Source organism: Sander lucioperca, chromosome 17 (genome assembly GCF_008315115.2).
Source record: "Sander lucioperca isolate FBNREF2018 chromosome 17, SLUC_FBN_1.2, whole genome shotgun sequence".
In the NCBI taxonomy this organism is placed as follows: Eukaryota; Metazoa; Chordata; class Actinopteri; order Perciformes; family Percidae; genus Sander; species Sander lucioperca.
In genome coordinates, this window is record NC_050189.1 from 13,853,058 (window position 1) to 13,871,102 (window position 18,045).

An 18,045-nucleotide genomic window follows, 5' to 3' on the forward strand; every position below is an offset into this window, starting at 1 on the left:
CTGTGGATCCACAGTCAAGGTACTGCTGCTACAATTTTTAACTTTCCTAGACACTGGCAACCAAGACTCAACATTAATAATTGAACAGATGACTTATCTGAATCATATAAAAACACTATTTGCATCTTTTGCCTTAAGCTCTATAAGGAGAATGTAGTCTATGAGAACAAGATTTTCTAAAGCAAGAAGTACTGCAGTATGAGCCATGTAGTTTCTGATAATGCTACAGTGAGGTATGTATCACATTAGTTGTAGTATAGCACTAGAATATTAGTAGCTAAAGGGATAAATAAATGTTGTCTTGTCTTACAGGGTAACAATACGGTGTACATATCCTCTGGCTGGTTTCCATTGCCTCTTCTCAGTGTACAGGTGTCGGCAGCATCATCCACACTGCACAGCCCACAGCAGATACAGTTGTTTATCACCTGTTTGACATGACCAGTTCACTCATCATATTTTGTTTTTGAGCATTTTTCCTCTTGATCTGCAGAGTCCCACCATCAAGCCCACTGCAGCACTTAAAACCACACCAGCTAGGCTACCCATCTCGTTCTGGCATGCCATAGCAGGGGGGTCCTGCTCGTGTTTCTAGGTTATTAAATCTTCTCAGTGCCTTGAGAAAAAGTGAGAACTTGCACATTTAAAAACTTCACTTAAAAATACTGAGCAAGTTTTAGAGTTACATTTTTGTTTGACATCTCTTCACATGAGTGCAAGAATCCTCGCAAACTAGTTTAAAGCAAGTACATTTTTAAATGGGAAATTTGGAATTTAATAAATCTGTTGACTTGTCCAAAACCTACACAGGAAGTTGAACACAAAATAGAGACAGTCTCTTAAGGTTGAAGGAGTGTTTACATTTGGGTGAAAGCATCTTATTTGCAACTTATTTGTACAAATCTTTGTATGTATGCTTATGCTACTTTAGTAATCCACTACATTTCAGAGGGAAATCACATGCTTTTTAGTCCACTACATTATCAGGCAGCTATAGTTATTATTTACTCTGCAGAAAGTGTTTTTATAATGGTTAAGTTGTTAAAATAAGGACTCAGGTTCTAACACAAAACTATGGAAGGGGCCTAGGGTTAAATGTCCTGTAGTTGCATTACTTTAGCATCTTAATACTTCCCTCTCTGTACCCTGATATTCAACACAATATAATGCATGCTTCTTTTAAGAAGCATGAATTGTACAATTCTGGAGAGGGGGACATATATGTTAAAGTACGTATAAATGAACTAAATTAGGACTTGGCCACTGTCTGTATTTTATTTAAAATCAAATATCCAGTAATAAAACCTTAATTTAGACTAAAATCAAATATCCGGTATTAAAACCTTAATTTGTCATTTATTACAGTAGTAGTTCGAAGTAAAAAAAGTTTTTGCCAAGTGGTAAATCTTAAATTACTAATAATTAAATTACTAATTAAATGTAGAGAAATTCATATGCAGTCGGTCAAAAGAACGGGGTCTCTTAAGTCAACCGGCAGGGGGCGCTCTGCCACCAGGTAGCTGCTACCATAAGACATGACGGCGACTGTTATTTTTGACGTTTTCTTTTTCTGACACCAACATATGAGGAGCTAAATGCCTTCGAGATACGACATTGAACAAAGTCAACCATGAACTTCAATGTAGGACATCGTGTGGTGAGTTTTTCACTTTTCAGCCGAACATTTACTTTGACGACAAAAGTTGTAAACATGTCCCCATGTTTCTCCTCAGAGGTGCAGGCAGCCCACCGCGCCCCCTTTCTCCAACAGGACCCTGCACCACCCGTCTTTCCTGCCTGTGTACATGGCTACAGAGTTTGCACACCATCACACCGACTGTAACAACCAAACCAGTGAGTCAGGTTTAGCCACATCTGTTTTAAAGCTCCATCCAATATCACCGCTGACAACTAGTCTTCTCTCCAGTCCATCCCATCATCCCAGCGGAGTTCTTCTACACTGATCCCACCATGAGCTGTGGGAGGAGGATCCCCAACATAGTGAGTGAGTTGAGGGTAAGTTCACTTTATAAACCACATCTCAAAACTGGTTGCCAATGGTTACCCCTCATTCATACCCCCTACTGTATATCCGTGGGATTTAGTCCCTGGAGGATAACAAACACAATCTGATACACTTGAATGTTTTAAGAGATAATTGATGTTTTTCAGACATTAAATCTGGGCCTTTATTGTCAAGACCACATTATGAGTCTGAGTCATTTTTAGAGACCATGTCCAGGTTTACAAAAGACTGGATGAATGGGCAAATTATTGCAAAAATTAGGAATTCTGGTACATGTATATTAAATGGACATGGGGTGTTGTAACGACATTACAATAATGTTATTGCTCTCTGCAGTGAGAGTAAATGCAACCATCATTTTAAAGTATGTGACACATTCATTTTTCAAATCAAACATTTTATGATTATTACCCCAAATTGTGAGAATGTATTGAGCACGGGGTGGGGGGTGGTTTCTTAATGCTGTTCCCTGTACCAGCCTGTGCTCTTTGGGTAGTGGTGGTTGTAGAGGATAGAGCTTATGGAGGGGATCAGACAGACAAAGTAATTTAATAAGATTGACTCAGGCCTGTCAGACAGAGCTAAGACCCTGACCAGGGGGCTGGAAGGAAATTGAGACCAAGGGCAAAGGAGGAGGCAGTTTGTTTTGACAGTGAAGATGTATCATCAGCCTGTACCCTTTTTTTTTTTTTTTTTTCTTTTCATTTTAGGAAAAACTATCATAGGCCTGTGTGAAAGCACCAGAAACTCACAAATGAATTGTACAGGAGCACAGAAAAGCAGACTGAGGATGGCAAGAAAACACAAACGATGCTGGATAGAAATAATGAAAAATGTATTCCTGTTAAAGTAAATATTGCAAAGTTGTTTGAGCTTGTAATGTCATTATGTTGGTAATATGGACAATTAAAACGCCAACGTTCAAATTTGCTCTGTGCAGCTTAGGTCATCTCATGATTTGACTTCATTTATTCATTCAATCTGTTCTCTTTTCACCCATATTTCTTTCCATCAGGTTTCCGATTGCTTCCAGCTCAACACTCCGCCACCAGTTATGTCCGCCTGCCCAGCTCCACCGTCTCGTCCAGACCCATTCAGATCAGAACCACACCCCGCCAGGGATCTGGGCAGCCTCACCTTGAAAAGAAATACTCTTCACCCTCTAGTGCAGCCAAGCCGTGTTATTCTCCAGCTTACCCAGGAGGAAGACCAGGCCATTACTAACCTCCTGAAACTGCACCACCAACAGCCTATACAGAGTGATGAGACCCTTGCTGCTCTGCAAATGGTCTCTTCCAGTGTAGAGTTGAACCCCATCTCATTCCTTCACCCTAACCTTATGGACTCCACTTCAGCTGAGGAAGTATACAAGCCCTTCTGTAGCGATGAGCAGTATCCAAGGCAGCAGGGAAGGTCTTGGTCAGATACGGAGCTTGAGGCAGCTAACACCCTCTTGAGTTGTTTCAGCCTGATGGAGGAGGAAATCTGCGGCCTAAACCACAGTAAATCAGCAGTAAAACCTTCTGACCCTCTGCTTTACCAGCATCACAAGGACTCATCAATAAGCACTGAAACCCCAAAAGGATCTGAGAGTTTTCCTGCATTAACAACTGCTGGTTGTACCCAAAACGACATTGGCTACATCGGCTTTAGTCGTGCCAGGGAATATGGAGAACCAGGCTGGGGGGATTTTGGGTTTGTGGTGCGAAGGAGAGATGATGTTCATCTGCCCGTTCGTGAGTCTACACTGTTCTCAGACTCAAAGGCAAAAAGCACATCAGGCGCCTCTGGAGATTTTTTAGAAATGAAGGAGCGTACGCTCTCAGATTCTGAGGGAGATGCTGTGCAAGTACTCCTGAGCCTCGGGGACATGGGAGCGCTGGATATCGTGCAGTGATTGTCTTAAATCTGAGGCTCTTGTCCATGGGTGAGTTTGTAAGGGACTTTACTACCTCCTTTCTCATTATGGAAACAACTATTTGAGGGTTCTTTGCACTAGTTGCTCTGAAAGTAATTTTTTTTTCTAGGATGAGAATTAATAAAATCTACCTGAGTATTGCATTACATTTCCCTTGTAATTTTCTTACTACTGTATCAGTGTTTAATAAAAATGATCAACAGTTGAGCCTCGAGCTAAAAAGACACGTTTTTATTAAAAGCACTATGCACTGTTTTTGAAAGAGAATCCTCCCCACTCATTATTTACAACATATTGTACATTTACAGCATATCCACAAATAAGATCCCATCTTTACTGACAAGCGTCAGGGGGAGCTACAGTATTATTCCACAATGGCTACTGACACAAGCTAACAAGCTATTGGACAGCACGAAGACTGAAACGTCATAACGACAGTACAGCTCAGCACACACTTACATGCCTTTTCAAAGCTCTGGGGCTTGATATGATCCTGACAGAAGTCCTGGTGTGTAATTTTGAGTTCATTCAAAGGCACTTCCTGATTTTGTTTTGTGGTGAGAGATATATATTCCTTTTTAAATGTTAACACTGTTGAATTTCAGTAAATGTGTTTTTACAAGATTCTTGTATCATAAAAACATGTTCTCCTGTATTCTGGCCACCTTAGTAGTGACACAAGATAGGCTGTTGTGCATGGCAGGAATGAAAAGTATTTAACTTGTGTGGTCATGTGACAACTGACACCAGGCGTTTACAGGAACGCCCAACTCTTTTTTTTTTTTGCAGCAGGTCTGTATTTGTACAATCTGGTCGAGCAATAGCTGGAATGATTGGCATTTTTACATGTGCCGTTTCAGTTTTTGCAGAGGAGGCGTTAACAAAGGTTTGCATGCTCACAAGAAGAGGTAAACTCTACAGCTGTAGTAATGCTCTAAGATGCTGATCTTTGTTATTGAATGCATGCCATTCATAGTGTCTGTCAGTGTCTACCTCAAGCTCCCAGCTGCACACTCGCGTACTCCAGTGAGATGATTGCAGGTCTGTCATATCTCATGATCTTCACCCTTCTCCTTTTATCTTTCATTTCCTGGTTGTTAGAAACTCTCACTTCAACTCAAAGTCACTGAATAATCTTTGTACAGAGTTCATTTCTGAGGATATTGTATCCATTCATTGGCTCTTAAAAAAAAAAAAAAAAAGATTTCATGTAAACATCCTTGATCCATCGATTCTAATGAAGGGCGTTGGCCTTGCTGGTGGTGACCATGCTTGCAGCCTGAATGACTCTGTAGCGCTCTCGGAGGTTTCGCCGCCTCACGTGCTCGTTGGTGATCTCTATGACGTTTCCTACGGGGAACCAGCCCTTCTGACCGTCAGACAGGCGGATGCCTTCATAACAGCCTAGGAGGAGAGGACGGGGTGGGAGGAGAACAAACAAGGGAAGATTGGAGGTTTCTGTATTGTTCATGCAAGAAAGTCAAAACAAATTTAATAAACTGCTACGGTGAGAAGGTTGTGGAATGAGGATCAGGGTGTATAAACAAGCAGAGTCAAAGGAAGGGGCAAATGATGTTAACGTTAATGATACAAAGTCATGTCATTACACTTTATTGATAGGAAACCGGCTTAGATCCACAGACACTAATAATGGCAAATATAGACCCAATCACATTTGTTTACAAATGCCAAGTATAATATTACAATAACTTCCGGGTAAAAAAAAAAAACTACTAGTAAATAAATAAACGCAGCATAAACGTCAGGTCAGACCACCGTGTTTAACTATAGATCTTTAAACGTTACAGTTACGGCTGAAAATGACAACAGAAATAGACAAGTCTCTGGAATGCAAATCAACTGCCATTTGTCTACCGGGAAGTGCTTTGTGTTAGCGCAACGTCAAGGTGATTCAGTGTGTGTTAAAATCAATTTTACGCACACACAGATTCATATAACTCTTGAGCAGTTTCAGATGCAGAGTTGTGTCCTGTAAATAAGGAAATGTTTACAGTCCTGTATGTGATCATCTTTTTTTTGACCTTTTCTTTTTACATTTAACAGCCAGCTCATCTCGTGAGAGTCTGATAACTAAAATAACTCTTTGGACCTGGTTTCCTTCAACGTTCTTACCCTCATTGGTTTTGCGGATGACGTTGATGATCTCAGTGGGCTCCAGGGTGAGCTCGTCTGCCTGCTGGGCAATGTACTGCTCCACACACTGCACCTGAGGACAATCTGACACACGCACATAACCGTGAGAAACTTTGGGCATGAAACACACAACCACATACTGTACTCTGTGTGTGCGTGCGTGCGTGCGTGCGTGCGTGCGTGCGTGCGTGTCCGCCCTCACCCCAGTCTTCATAAATCACTTCATCTTCGTCTCTGTCTGGGTTGGTGGGGTTGGGGAAAGCCGCCATCCACCTGTGCATATCTGACCTGTTGACGGAATTATAGGCTTATAAAAAATGTAAATAAACAATGTAACGGGGCCTCATATTCATGAGTTGTACTTTGCTAAGAAAAAAAGAATTCATGTCAAATCCTGAGACAGTGCTGGAGAAAAATGGGTCAGTTTATGTGTTGGCCAGTCACACAGAGCTACTCACTGGGAGGGAGCTTTAATCAGCCTCTCCATCATGCGTCCCTGGTGGTTCTCCAGCAGGGTGAGGTTGAAGCAGTGCTCGTAGGGCCCGCTGCTGCCCCCACCTTCATCTAATGGCTGCACCTGCACCAGAGAGCGATGGGCGTGGTCGAGTACCACAAAACGCTCCGGCCTGTTCAAGAAAAAGAAGGGTGAGTTGTTTTTCTGGATATTAGGGTGAAGTGGCAAAATGTTAGCATATCAATTACCTTCAGGAACTTAAAGGAAATAATCATGTGCAGTGATAAATACTGAAGCGTGTACAGTATTGTTTGTTTAGCTGTATTTTGTAATATATGCATGTTCTATGCCATTATTTTGTCTTTCTCATCTGCTGTCAATGTGGCACTGGCAGCAACAAAATATCTGAAATCTACTCTTCCTCTCAGTTCTCTTCAAACACTACTTCCTGCCACATTTGAGGAAGTTTGGAGTCATTTCACTAGTGATGACACTGTTAAAGAGTCATGATTGCTTTTGCGGTCAGTGGTCACATTCTCCATAGTCTATATCGACGACGTTTCCACTTCAAGGATTGTTCAGGGGCCGCCGGAAATTCCACCGCATGTCCCAGACCTTCCGCTTTTTTTGTGTTGGCATTTTAAACTCTGGTCGATTTATGAGGACTACGGTTAACTGCTCCTCAGATCTCTGCAGGGTAAATCCAGACAGACGATTGAGATTGGTTTAAAGAAATGCCAAAAAACCAGAGCATTGTTTTTCTCCCATCCCAGAATGCTGTGTGAACTAGCCAGGCCTGCCTCCGCAGCGTCTTTAACATTCTCTATGGTTAAAGAGCCATGATGACAGCTTGTAAAAAGATTTTCTCTGCACAGCTTCCAAAGGGGACTGGCTGAGGTGCACTCTCACTTCCACAGCCTAAACATGACGCATCATGATGAGCAGTGAGACAAGTCAATAGAGCAATACCACCCTCTCATAACTTATTAATGGCCAACAAGGTTAATGATAAACCATAATTTGTGATCTTTAATGTAAAAAACGGCACACAGCTCTGTAAGAGAACCTATCCTAACGCAAAAACATGACCTCAGCTTACAGAATAAGTTACAGTACAGAAGAAAGTGGCATTATATCTACTGTTTTCCAGAAGCCGCTTGAACAAGGTTTACTATCACATTGCTAGTGACTGTTGGAAGCACTGCTTACTCAGCTCTGTCTCATAAATGATGAGCAAAGATGCCTAATTCTGCCTGACACACAGTGTATTAGGGCCGATGGTTGACACACACCTTGTCATATGAAGGTAATTGCGATGTAAGAAAATGTTTGACACAACCTGACATCTGCAGGATTTTAAGATGAATGTGACTGAAATGTATCATGTCCCCAGATAAAGACACATTCTCAAAAATTCAGCCCCACACAGTCACACTAGCAAGAGTGTACAGCCATGCTAGTGTGACTGTGTGTCTGTTCTTTGAGCTCAATGCTAACATCAGCATGCTAACATCAATACGGACAATGTTAACATGCTGATGTTTTAAAATGTGTTATGTTTATACTGTGTTCACCATCTTAGTTTAGCTTTAGTTGACAATTAGCACTAAACAGAAAGTACAGCTTAGTCTGATGGGAATGTCATTTGTTTTGCAGGTCATAAACCAAAGGATTGACAATTTGTGGCCTGGTTGCGCTACAAGGAAAAGTCAGAGGATCACCAAGGGTAGATCCTAAATTGGATCTGCTAGAATGGTCTGCCTCACCCTTTCTTGGCAGTGATGATTAGCAGATCATTGAAGAGGAAGAGGTAGATGGGGGTGAACTTTGCCCTCATGTTGAAGATGGTTCCTCCTTTGGACATTTCCTGCAGCTCTCCCTTCTTCTCCAAGTGTCGTGTCTGAGAGATGATCGGGATGGCCTGGAGAAGACACAAGCAAAAGTAGGAACATTAAGCTATTTTTCAAGTAGCTCAAAAGTGTGTGTGTGTGTGTGTGTGTGTGTGTGTGTGTGTGTGTGTTTACCTTGAGCTTGTCAAACTCCAGTGTTTGAGAGACATGGATCAACTCTTCCATCTGTCTCATTTTTCCCACCTGTGTGTTACACTCGTCAATGATCTGTGTGTGATTATGAGAGTGGGGGGAAAAAAGAGACAAGATTATGAAATAAACAAAACTGGCTGCATCTCATTGGGAGTGTCAGGTTCATTCCTTTGACAAATGTCTCCCTGTTTGAGCAAACTCGAACGACCATTGTCCTCAGTGCATGGCTCACTGTCACTGCAGAGCTCACCCAATAGGAAATCCTTCACTCAGACAATGGCTGACATCAAATATCCAGAGGCATGCGAAGCGCTCTGAGTCAGATTATATGGATTTGTAGGCAGAAGAGAGGGTGAAGAGTGAGAGGCGTTTACCTTCGACACGGAAGCCAAAGCCTTGGAGGCCGTCTGCTCCTCTTTCGTCCTCTCCTTTGTTCTCTTCAGGATGTTCTGAAACGACAAACAGCTACTTTCTATTTCTGCAACAGGCAAACGGCAGGATACATTTTTTTTCCCATCTAAATGCAAACAAGGTCATGAGGTTGAGAAAATGTGTGCCCGTGACTTTGCTCATAGGTCAAGAGGCAGTGACAGTGCTTTATGTTATTCTGTTGACTGTTTGGAGCATAAAACAAGACGAGTTTGAGCGGGGAGGATTGCGCTGGAATGAGGACATTCCACAAAGCAACACACAGGAAAAGAAAAGGGTCAGGTATGCAGAATGTACTGTGGCATTCCGTTTAGTCAACTGAGGAAAGAATTTATAGGGTGTAAAGGCTAACTGCATTGTTGTCACGTAACAGTGACATAACTATGACAACAAAAGCTAGCCTGGCTCTATCCAAATTAAAGGAAAGACTTTTATATAGGCCTCTGGAGCTCACTAATGTTGTGTCTCCTTTCTGTACACACGTCAAGTTGTGGTTATTCAGGGGACTTACGTGCTGTAACTATTTATTGCGAACAGCAGTCAGCAAAAACAGAGCCAGGCTAGCTGTTTCCCCTTGCTTCTAGTCTTTATGCTAAGCTAAGCTACTCTACTTGTTGCTGGACTCATTGGACTACTGTATGTTAAAAAAAAAAGCATTCATGTGATGTTGCTCTCACTTCAATGAGCATTTTGATGCGTGTTATTCGCTGGAAGGGCAGCAGCAAGAAGGACATGAAGGGCAGCCGCTGGCATTGAGGCGACTCTTGGAGACGAGTGATGACCGTAGCAAACTGCGCATTGTTCTTCCTGTGGACACACATACATGCGCATACAAGCACACATCAATGGTATGTAATGCAGCTGTAATGCTCATATACTTGTGAAATAGACAAAAGGAGGAAAAATTGATTTCAGAGGATAAAACAACACTATCTTGACAATCAATGCTTGCTTTTAGTTTGTCTGACATGTCCAAATTGCTGTGGATGGATACAACATAGGTGAAAGGAAGGCTTTCCCAACTTATCTGGAATCTGAGAAACAAATTGGAAAAATGACAATTTTAGAGAATTCCTTACAAGAGTGAGGTGTAGGTCTTATCCTGATAGATCTGGTTGCGGACGTAGTCGATGTAGGCTGGGAAGTTGTGCTGGGCGTGGTAGTGGATAATGTCACAGATATCAGGAAAGACCAGGTCCTTGAATATGCGTTGCTCCAGGTCCTTCAAGAACCTGTGGAGTCAAACAGCAAAGGTTACACAAAACATAAAAGGTTTTTCAAACCATTGCCAGCACTCAGGAAATGACCCATTACATCTTCACTTTTCCTTCCTATCTCTTAGTATCTTTGTCCCAATTGACCTTGTGGTAGTTCAAGTCATAAATCACCTTCCTATTTCCCTTTTCCTTTATCTCCATTTATCCTTCCTTCAGCCATTTCTCACCTCTCGCTGACCTCTCGGACCCTCAGGATGTTGGAGAAGAGGGTTTTCTTCTCTCTGATGATCATTGTTTCCTCCAGCTCTCGGCTGTCCAGGAAGTGTTCGGTCAGAACTTGCAGGGATCGAAGGTAAGAGGCCTCAGATGTCAAAACCTCAAACATACTCTGCCAGGGAGGAAAAAAAACGCAAATATTAACTTCAGCAAACGACGGCATAGAACTTAAGCAAAGAATTAAGCTCAAAACCAGGGCCTTTTTCTTACTATAGGGGTTCTTTCTAAGGTTGGAAATGTTGGTGGTTTATCAGAAAATGACGCCATCATCAACTATCTATAAATTCGAGAAATCAGTGTGTGTCCCTCCCTCGCATACACAGTAACAGCAGCGGGGCGGGGAGTTGCTGCATCCTTCGAAGGCTCATTGATCGCGGTTCCCCGGCTACCGGTGTCAGATGCCAAAAAGTGATCATCCGCCAAAAACGGATTGCAGTCTACCCTAACATGCAAAAACAATCCTACACAGACACATGTTAGAGCAGAGGCTAGGGAAGCTGCTGGCTGGCAGGCTGAGCCCGGGTCCCTCCTTCCCTCACCCGGGGCACGTCGCTACCTGGATGTGGGACGGTAAGACAACAAAAAGGGGCCACACCGAATCTCTAGATGAGCCTGATTGAACTGTGAAAACAATACTGGGAACCAAGCAATCAGTCCCTTCCAAACAGGCATTCGCTCCAAATGGGCACTGCACTAGTTCTATAAAAAAAATCCTTCTAAATGGTATGCATCACTTGTCGCTCACTTCCTGTACCTAAAAGGAATTTTGCCTGACCTTGGAAAGTTATAACAGTGAATGTAAAAGCTTTCATGAACTGGGGATGGAGTGAATCGATATTATATTACAGCAGTGAGTTACCACTCACTGCTGTAATATAATATAATATAATATAATATAATATACAGAGAGGCAGAGTAGACTTTAATTTATATAAAAACATCACATTATGACTTTAAGATGCAATTTAAATTGTGATACTGCATCTCCCATTTCTCTTTTCCTAGCATCAATGCTAAGTACATTAGCCTCTCCCTCACCTCCTGGTACTTGCACTGCTCAGGGGTGAGCTGCTCCAGCACCCCTGCCTCCCGAACAGCTGGGAGGTCCTGCCACAGGGTGCTCTGGCCCGGTGTAGGCGTGGGGCCGCCCTTGGGTGCTCCATTATCAGTCCCAGTTCCAGCCCCAGAGCGACGGGCTGTCCAGTCCATGGTGTAGTCCACACTAGTTTTACTGATGTTGCGACAAACTGTCTGGCGTCGGATCTCCTTGGTGATGACAGTGGCACGGTACGTCTGGTACAGAGGCTCTGAGGAGAAAAGAAGTCACAAAGGTTATACAGTATACAAGTAACAAGTGGATACTGACATGATATCCTGTTACAGGCATTACTGCAATTCATATTTGTCTTTTGATGTTTTGTTTGTTACAGGTGTCAGCCATACCATCCTGCAGCCGGGACTCCCAGCTGAACGAAGACTCCCTCCTGAGGGAGCCGCTCCTGACTGGAGGCCTGAAACAGGAAGTATACAAAGAGGAGAAAGGGATCAAGCAGGGTAATATGAAACCAAACTATCTAACAAAAGAGTGAATGACACAGTTAATGATTACTCTACACACACGGACACCACTGTTGACTTCAAGGATAAGACTGGAATTCCATATTTTTCTTATTGTCTACAAATCCCATAAAAAGTCCAAACCCAACAACAATGTGTTGCTGCGTCTCTGAATACTATCCAACTTCTGTACTCTGTCTGCGGCTCTCAGCTCCAAGCCCATTTGTTCTAATTTCAGACTTAAATCTTTGAAAGTAAACTACAGTGTGGCCCATTGGTGTGTTTTAGAAGTTTTTTGGATAAAAATACCACAGGAGAATAAGCTACATGCTTTGGCTACACAGACAACACTTGTCAATAGGATCAATTTATTGATGGCTTTGGTCTTAATGTTTTTTTTTTTTGACAAATAGAAAAATATTGTCAGCCTTATCCTTTTAAAAATGAGGTTAGGTGAGGGGGATAACTCACAGTTCTTTGAATGTGTCATGTTTCTCTTCTTCATTCCCTTCATTCTCCTCTCCTTCTGTAAAAGACAAGTAAATGGCATCATCGCTTTCGATTACACAGAAAATTAACAATTTGTGAATTAATCATAGCTCATCTCAGGCAAGCGGGTTGTAACGTAATGTTTGTTCGCTACAAACCTTTTTTCTGTGTGAGGGATTGCAGTGAGGCACTACTAAGCCTCCTGGGATCCGTCTTTGGTGGTGGAGGTGGGGGTCTGTGAGGGTTGGGTGGGGTCGGAGTGATGTCCCTCTGGGTGCTCAGCACGCTGGCAGTGGAGCTGCTGGGGGATGAGGGCCGCAAGGTGCGCCACTCCTCTAGTGTGGGCTGGGGGAGAGGAACGCCGCCCCGGGGTGCCATTGTGAGGCTGCGGCTGTCATGACCCACAGGCATCCTCGGCGGGATGGCAGGCGGCATATTGTCTGGGTTCAAGATGGGTTCTGTGTTCGTATGAAACTCGGACGTCTGGTCTGAGGTGCTGTAGGACAGTTTAGACCGTCGAGCTGGTTTGCGCACTTTGATTAGTGGAATATCCAGTTCCTTACACACATTGGGCTTTTTAGGAGTGGGGTCGACCGCTGGAAGGGTGTCCTCGTAAATATTTTCTTCTTCGTTTTGGGTGGATAAGTGGTGGATTTGTGGTGACTGAGCCCGTTTTGGGGGAACAGGGGGAGACTGAGAGCGAGTGACAGCGAGAGAGGTGAAAACAGAGTGAGGGCCCGGGTCTGAAAGCCTCCGGTTACCATCACCGAGCAAAACCTCCAAACACTGGTGAAACTTTGACTTTTCTTGTTTCGACACTTCACTCTCGTCAACCAAAGACGTCCGGTCCACCTCATCCTCTGCCTCGCTGTCCCTCTCCCCTCCCCCCTCTACCTCCTCGTCCTCCCATCTCTGCTCTTCCACATCAGTCTCATCCTCGTCTCCTACAACACTGTGCTCCTCCCCACCATCATGCATCTCCACGGGCACCCATATTAGTTTCATGCCAGGCCACTGGAGGTGGCACGCGCAGCTGCAGCCCGGGTCGCAGCATGGACTGAGATTAGGTGTGTGAGGACTGTGTTCCGCCTCCGCTTCACCTCCTCCAATCAACTGGATCTCCACCTCTTTTCCATCAGGCGCTGCATCGAAAAAGAAGCAACACAAAAATAAATCACCACACAGTAAACTTCTCTAACGTGTTGTAGTTCTTCCTAATGTTACTGTATTTTCCCTCCGCACTCCAGGCAAAAAGACATAGCTAATGGCTGTGAATAAGCTGTTTCCTGCCCACTTCTTTCCTACATGTGTATCCCCAGATAGGGCGGCTCACTTTCATTAAGAGCCCCCCCCATCTGCATAACAGCTTCACATGGCACACGCTGGAATGTTGAGTCAGCAGTTCATCACTACGCAAATACAGCAGGTCTGTAAATGGTGTCTTCAAATATTAATGGAAATTTTGGAGAGTTGCAAAATCAAGGTTTACTAGGTCAGTGAATAAAGATATGAAAGAAAAAAAAAAGTAGTGATAGCAATTTTCCACATCAGCCAATACAGATGTTTTTTTTTTTTTTTTTTATTAAATATAGTTCAATAAAGATGCATTTTAATAAAAGGCCATAATACTTTTAGTTGTATTACTACTATAATGTAGCAGTTGCATTAAGCTTAATTCCATCTCTATGACTGCTCAAATCACCAGTAGGGCTGAAACGATTAGTCGACTAATTGATTAGTCAATCTACCAAAAATTAATCACCAGCTATTTTGATACTGGATTCATTGTTGAAGTTATTGTTCAGGCCCAAATGCCAAACATTCTCAAAACATTTTTCACAATTTTCTGATTTCTTTATGTTTATTGTCTAAATGATTGATTGGGAAACAACAGAAATGACAGATAAATCAATATTGACAATAATCGTTACTTCATTTAGAAGCTGATATCGATCAATACTGATGGTATGAGGATATTTTGCCACAGAATCTGACGTCCTTAAAGGCTTCTCATTGCTCACGGGGAACCAAAGCAAGGAAGTGAAAAGGACCGTACGTGTAACTCGGGCGGGGACACACACACACACACACACACACACACACACACACACACACACACACACACAAAAATCTCTATCAGAAAGCCGATAAATGTTTTTGGCTTCCCCTTTTGTTGAGTCAGAACAAAACCGAGCATCATGACACAGCAAAAGGACTGCTCGTGTTAAATGAGCTACAGGTTAAAACTGAACACGTGATCGGACTGACAGAACCTGTTTATGGCTGTTGGTTCAGATTAGCCAGCGGCACCACACTGTTTGAGAGTTCACTGCAAGAAACAAACAAATGGCCAATAATGTAAAATTGTTTGTCTTTCAGTTTTATCAATGAGATTGACCTTTGATCTAAAACTCCACTCAGTCCAGTGTCTGTGAAAGTGGCCCTAACGTTAGCTACGCTGCAGGCTGTGTGAGACGGAGGGAGGAAAATACAGTTTATAGTGTCATCTGATCTTTATTCTGCCTACTAAACGCTGCAGTAATAGCTGCTTCAGTAGCTCTGAATGGCAGTCAAAGGTAAAAGTACCTAGACTCTGAGAGCAGACTCTTTCAAGAAATCATGTGACGCAGCTTGTTGTCGTTGGAGGACTGACAAATGCTACCTGCTGTTTCTTTCAGTACTACCATTACTTTAAGCATATTTTGAAAGATTTGTGATGATCCACTTTACTTTATTATTATTGTTATCCCAAAGGTAATGTGGTTGACAGCCAGGCATTAAACACACAGGAAGTACAAGTGACAACAACAAATCTATAGTCCAAAACATAAAAATAATATAAAAAAGAATATGTGGAATATATTCAAAAGTAAAATACTACTGCAGCAGATGTAGCCAAAGACAGAAACACTGGTTAAAAAAAGTGTAAAAACCCCTGTACCTGATCGACCTCCTTCCACACTGATGGTGTCCCCCTCCTCTGCACCCCCACCCTCCTGCTTCTGAAGGGTGCGGCTCCTCTTAACAGGCAGCGGAGGCGCTTTCTCTCCGCTAATCTGAAGCTGCAGACTGGCACGGCCTGGTTTGGGCTTTACCGTAGGCGGCCTTTTGAACCGTTTAATTGACCTTAGTTTTGCAGTACCATTGGTGGGTTGTTCCGCCGGTTCATTCGAATCCTGTATGCTGAACTTGTTCACAATCCTCTTGACCTTTCCTCCAGAAAGCCTCGTGCTGATGCCGCGGTCTCCCAGAGGAGGGCAGCTGGTTTGTGGTGTCGGTTTTGGAGGGATCTCCAGTCTCGGTTTGGGCTCAGGTTTGAGGGGTTTAGGCGACGTGGGCCGTTGGGATGCTTCCTGGACAGACATGGTAGCTGGTGTTTACACCCAGACCTGACAAGTCAGGTCAATGTGAGCATGTCGTCTTCACCTGACGAGTAAAGAGAAAAGGAAAAGAAAGTTTAAAACCAGTTTTATAGCATATCGAATTTAACGTCTAAATTATTAAAAGCTACCATTTCTTGTATTTTGTGCCTTCATTAGACCGTAGAGAGCTAACGTGGAATGGGGGAAGAAAGACTTGAAGTGGGGGATGTAGCGATTACATAGTGGGTTAGTGGCTCTCAACCTTTTTGTCTTGTGATTACTTTAAAAAGGCACGGCTCACTATAATTATAGTCATTTTCTGTAGCTGAAAAAAACCCACAATGCAGTAAACACTCAATTCAGTATTTCCATTACAGTATAATTCTAAAATCAGACTTTGCAGCTCTGTGCTACAAATCCACTACTACAGGGCCTCAGAGGAAAATGAACTTTGCACTGTAAGGAGCCAATTCATTTCTGGTAAGAACACACTCCCACAAAGAAAACAAGTTAATGTAAAACCAGCTGAGTAGCTGAAGCTGACTGAAGTCTGTTTACTGCACTACAAAAGGCACACAGTAAAGGGAAATGCAGCTATGACTAGTAGAGATAATAGAATGGAACATTGTAAAGTTCCCTAGTAACTTGTTTATGCATTTACTGCTGTAATGGCCGGAATGGGTCATCATTATCAGAACAGGGATGCCAATCAAACACAAGGTTTCCATTTCAGAGAAGATCGCTGCCAGTAAGAGTCAGCCAATGGAAACTATTTTCAAATGTAATATTATTACAGCTTGGACTTCTGTGTAAAAGGACACAGTGAAGCAGCGAATACAAATTCAAATATGTAATTCTTCTTTGGCTTGCTGTTAATTCATGTGTATTACCTGTGTAGCAAGCTGACATTTTGAACAGTATTGTATGTATGATTCATAATGACCCACGGTTGTAATTCAATTAATAGTTAACCACTGTTTCAATACAAACGTGCAATTTGAATCACTCCACCCTGTCCACTGTTACCCTGACAGGTTGAATAGCCTCAAGCTCCTCGTGATCTTTTACCTTTCAGCTAGTCTACAAGCGCTCTGAAAAAAGTTGTACACACACCCCCCAACGCCGCTTTTTTATTTAACGTTTTTATTGATCTTTCATTGCAATTACAACTTTTAACTTGAATTTTAGGTATCCTGTCCCGCATTTACCCTCTGTAGAAGCTCACATATGTCTCCTTTTTTTATAAACTGGTTTGAGTACACCCGTTTAATATTTCTTGTGCAACATTGCCTGAGGTCTTTACATAGATGTCCATGTTTTAAACATACACTCTCTAAAAAAAACAAGTAAAGCAACATCTAAGGGCCCTAAGCCTGTAATCATATTTTCGAACTACTTTTGTACTTTTTATGTATAGGAATATTTATATGTATACAAAAATGTTGTAAGATTGAACTTTTCTATATTCAGTGCTTATGTATTTAGTGTAATATTTATAAGAGTACATGAAAGGGAATATGTATAGTTATATTTGCAAGAAAGAATAATGCTAGTTATACTGCTCTTATTTTTATATCATGTGGTTGTTTTGTCTAAAAAAGTCTTACTGTTTGTTGTAATGTTTTATGTTCTGTGTGGACCCCAGGAAGAGTAGCTGATGTTCTGCGTCAGCTAATGGGGATCCTACTAAAATCAAATCAAATCTAAGTGTGTGTTGCTATCCCTTATTCACCAGAAAGGGATAGTTAGGAATTCAACGGCCATTCGACAATCTGATAAACGTACAAACACTGACGCTTCTTTCAGCCTGTAAGTGCCTATAAAAAGAAATGTGATGACTATAAAGTGAAATTCAGTTTCCATTCTGGGCGACCAAATGTCCATGCTGCAGATTCTTCTCACTGTGTACAACAGCTGATGCAATACCAAACCAAAAGAGGATTAGTCATCTTCTGAGTCATGCAAAAAGCAGAGCAGCGATCCAGAAGAAGACATTAGAAGAAGAAGAAGACTGCTTTGTGTGACTATTTGATTAATGCATTTTGCATGTAGCTGCATGCATTTAGGATTACACACACATCATTGAAAGGATGCAACAAACAACAATTCCAATTGACGATT

The 18,045-nt window shown here is 42.4% G+C and overlaps 2 protein-coding genes across 7 annotated transcripts in view; one reads left to right on the forward strand and one right to left on the reverse strand.

Annotated features, from left to right (window-relative positions):
* The first annotated feature begins 1,449 nt into the window (after positions 1–1,449).
* On the forward strand, positions 1,450–5,131 carry LOC116049040. Of its 3 annotated transcripts, none has more exons than XM_035993510.1 (4): positions 1,450–1,657; positions 1,734–1,854; positions 1,928–2,001; positions 3,042–5,131. In XM_035993510.1, the coding sequence occupies exons 1-4, from the start codon at positions 1,631–1,633 to the stop codon at positions 3,921–3,923; spliced, it is 1,104 nt and encodes a 367-aa protein (XP_035849403.1). In that variant the 5' UTR covers positions 1,450–1,630; the 3' UTR covers positions 3,924–5,131. The 3 variants fall into 3 exon arrangements, with proteins under 3 accessions (XP_035849403.1, XP_031154278.1, XP_031154279.1); XM_031298418.2 differs by having other exon boundaries at positions 1,453–1,657; positions 1,734–1,851; positions 1,925–2,016; XM_031298419.2 differs by having other exon boundaries at positions 1,454–1,657; positions 1,928–2,016.
* The window catches only part of si:dkey-38p12.3 (rho guanine nucleotide exchange factor 15), a 15,737-nt gene continuing 2,186 nt past the window's right edge, over positions 4,495–18,045 (reverse strand). The window contains exons 2-16 of one of the 4 annotated variants that reach the window (XM_031298379.2): positions 15,504–15,988; positions 12,721–13,704; positions 12,545–12,596; positions 11,960–12,027; positions 11,555–11,823; positions 10,468–10,628; positions 10,103–10,255; positions 9,701–9,830; positions 8,969–9,043; positions 8,577–8,669; positions 8,319–8,473; positions 6,557–6,724; positions 6,301–6,386; positions 6,078–6,182; positions 4,495–5,348 (exon numbers count right to left, since the gene is read on the reverse strand). In XM_031298379.2, coding sequence (XP_031154239.1) covers positions 5,179–5,348; positions 6,078–6,182; positions 6,301–6,386; positions 6,557–6,724; positions 8,319–8,473; positions 8,577–8,669; positions 8,969–9,043; positions 9,701–9,830; positions 10,103–10,255; positions 10,468–10,628; positions 11,555–11,823; positions 11,960–12,027; positions 12,545–12,596; positions 12,721–13,704; positions 15,504–15,927 — 3,093 coding nt within the window. In that variant the 5' untranslated portion in view covers positions 15,928–15,988 and the 3' untranslated portion in view covers positions 4,495–5,178. Of the gene's footprint in view, positions 5,349–6,077; positions 6,183–6,300; positions 6,387–6,556; positions 6,725–8,318; positions 8,474–8,576; positions 8,670–8,968; positions 9,044–9,700; positions 9,831–10,102; positions 10,256–10,467; positions 10,629–11,554; positions 11,824–11,959; positions 12,028–12,544; positions 12,600–12,720; positions 13,705–15,503; positions 15,989–18,045 lie in introns of those variants that run through there. The other 3 variants (XM_031298378.2, XM_031298377.2, XM_035993498.1) reach the window with 3 other exon arrangements.

Excerpts from the sequence above, each read along its gene's own strand:
- LOC116049040 (XM_031298418.2), top strand. The coding sequence starts at position 1,631 with ATGAACTTCAATGTAGGACATCGTGTG. Across the intron at positions 1,658-1,733 it reads TCAATGTAGGACATCGTGTG|AGGTGCAGGCAGCCCACCGC; the intron begins GTGAGTTTTTCA and ends GTTTCTCCTCAG. Across the intron at positions 2,017-3,041 it reads ACATAGTGAGTGAGTTGAGG|GTTTCCGATTGCTTCCAGCT; the intron begins GTAAGTTCACTT and ends TCTTTCCATCAG.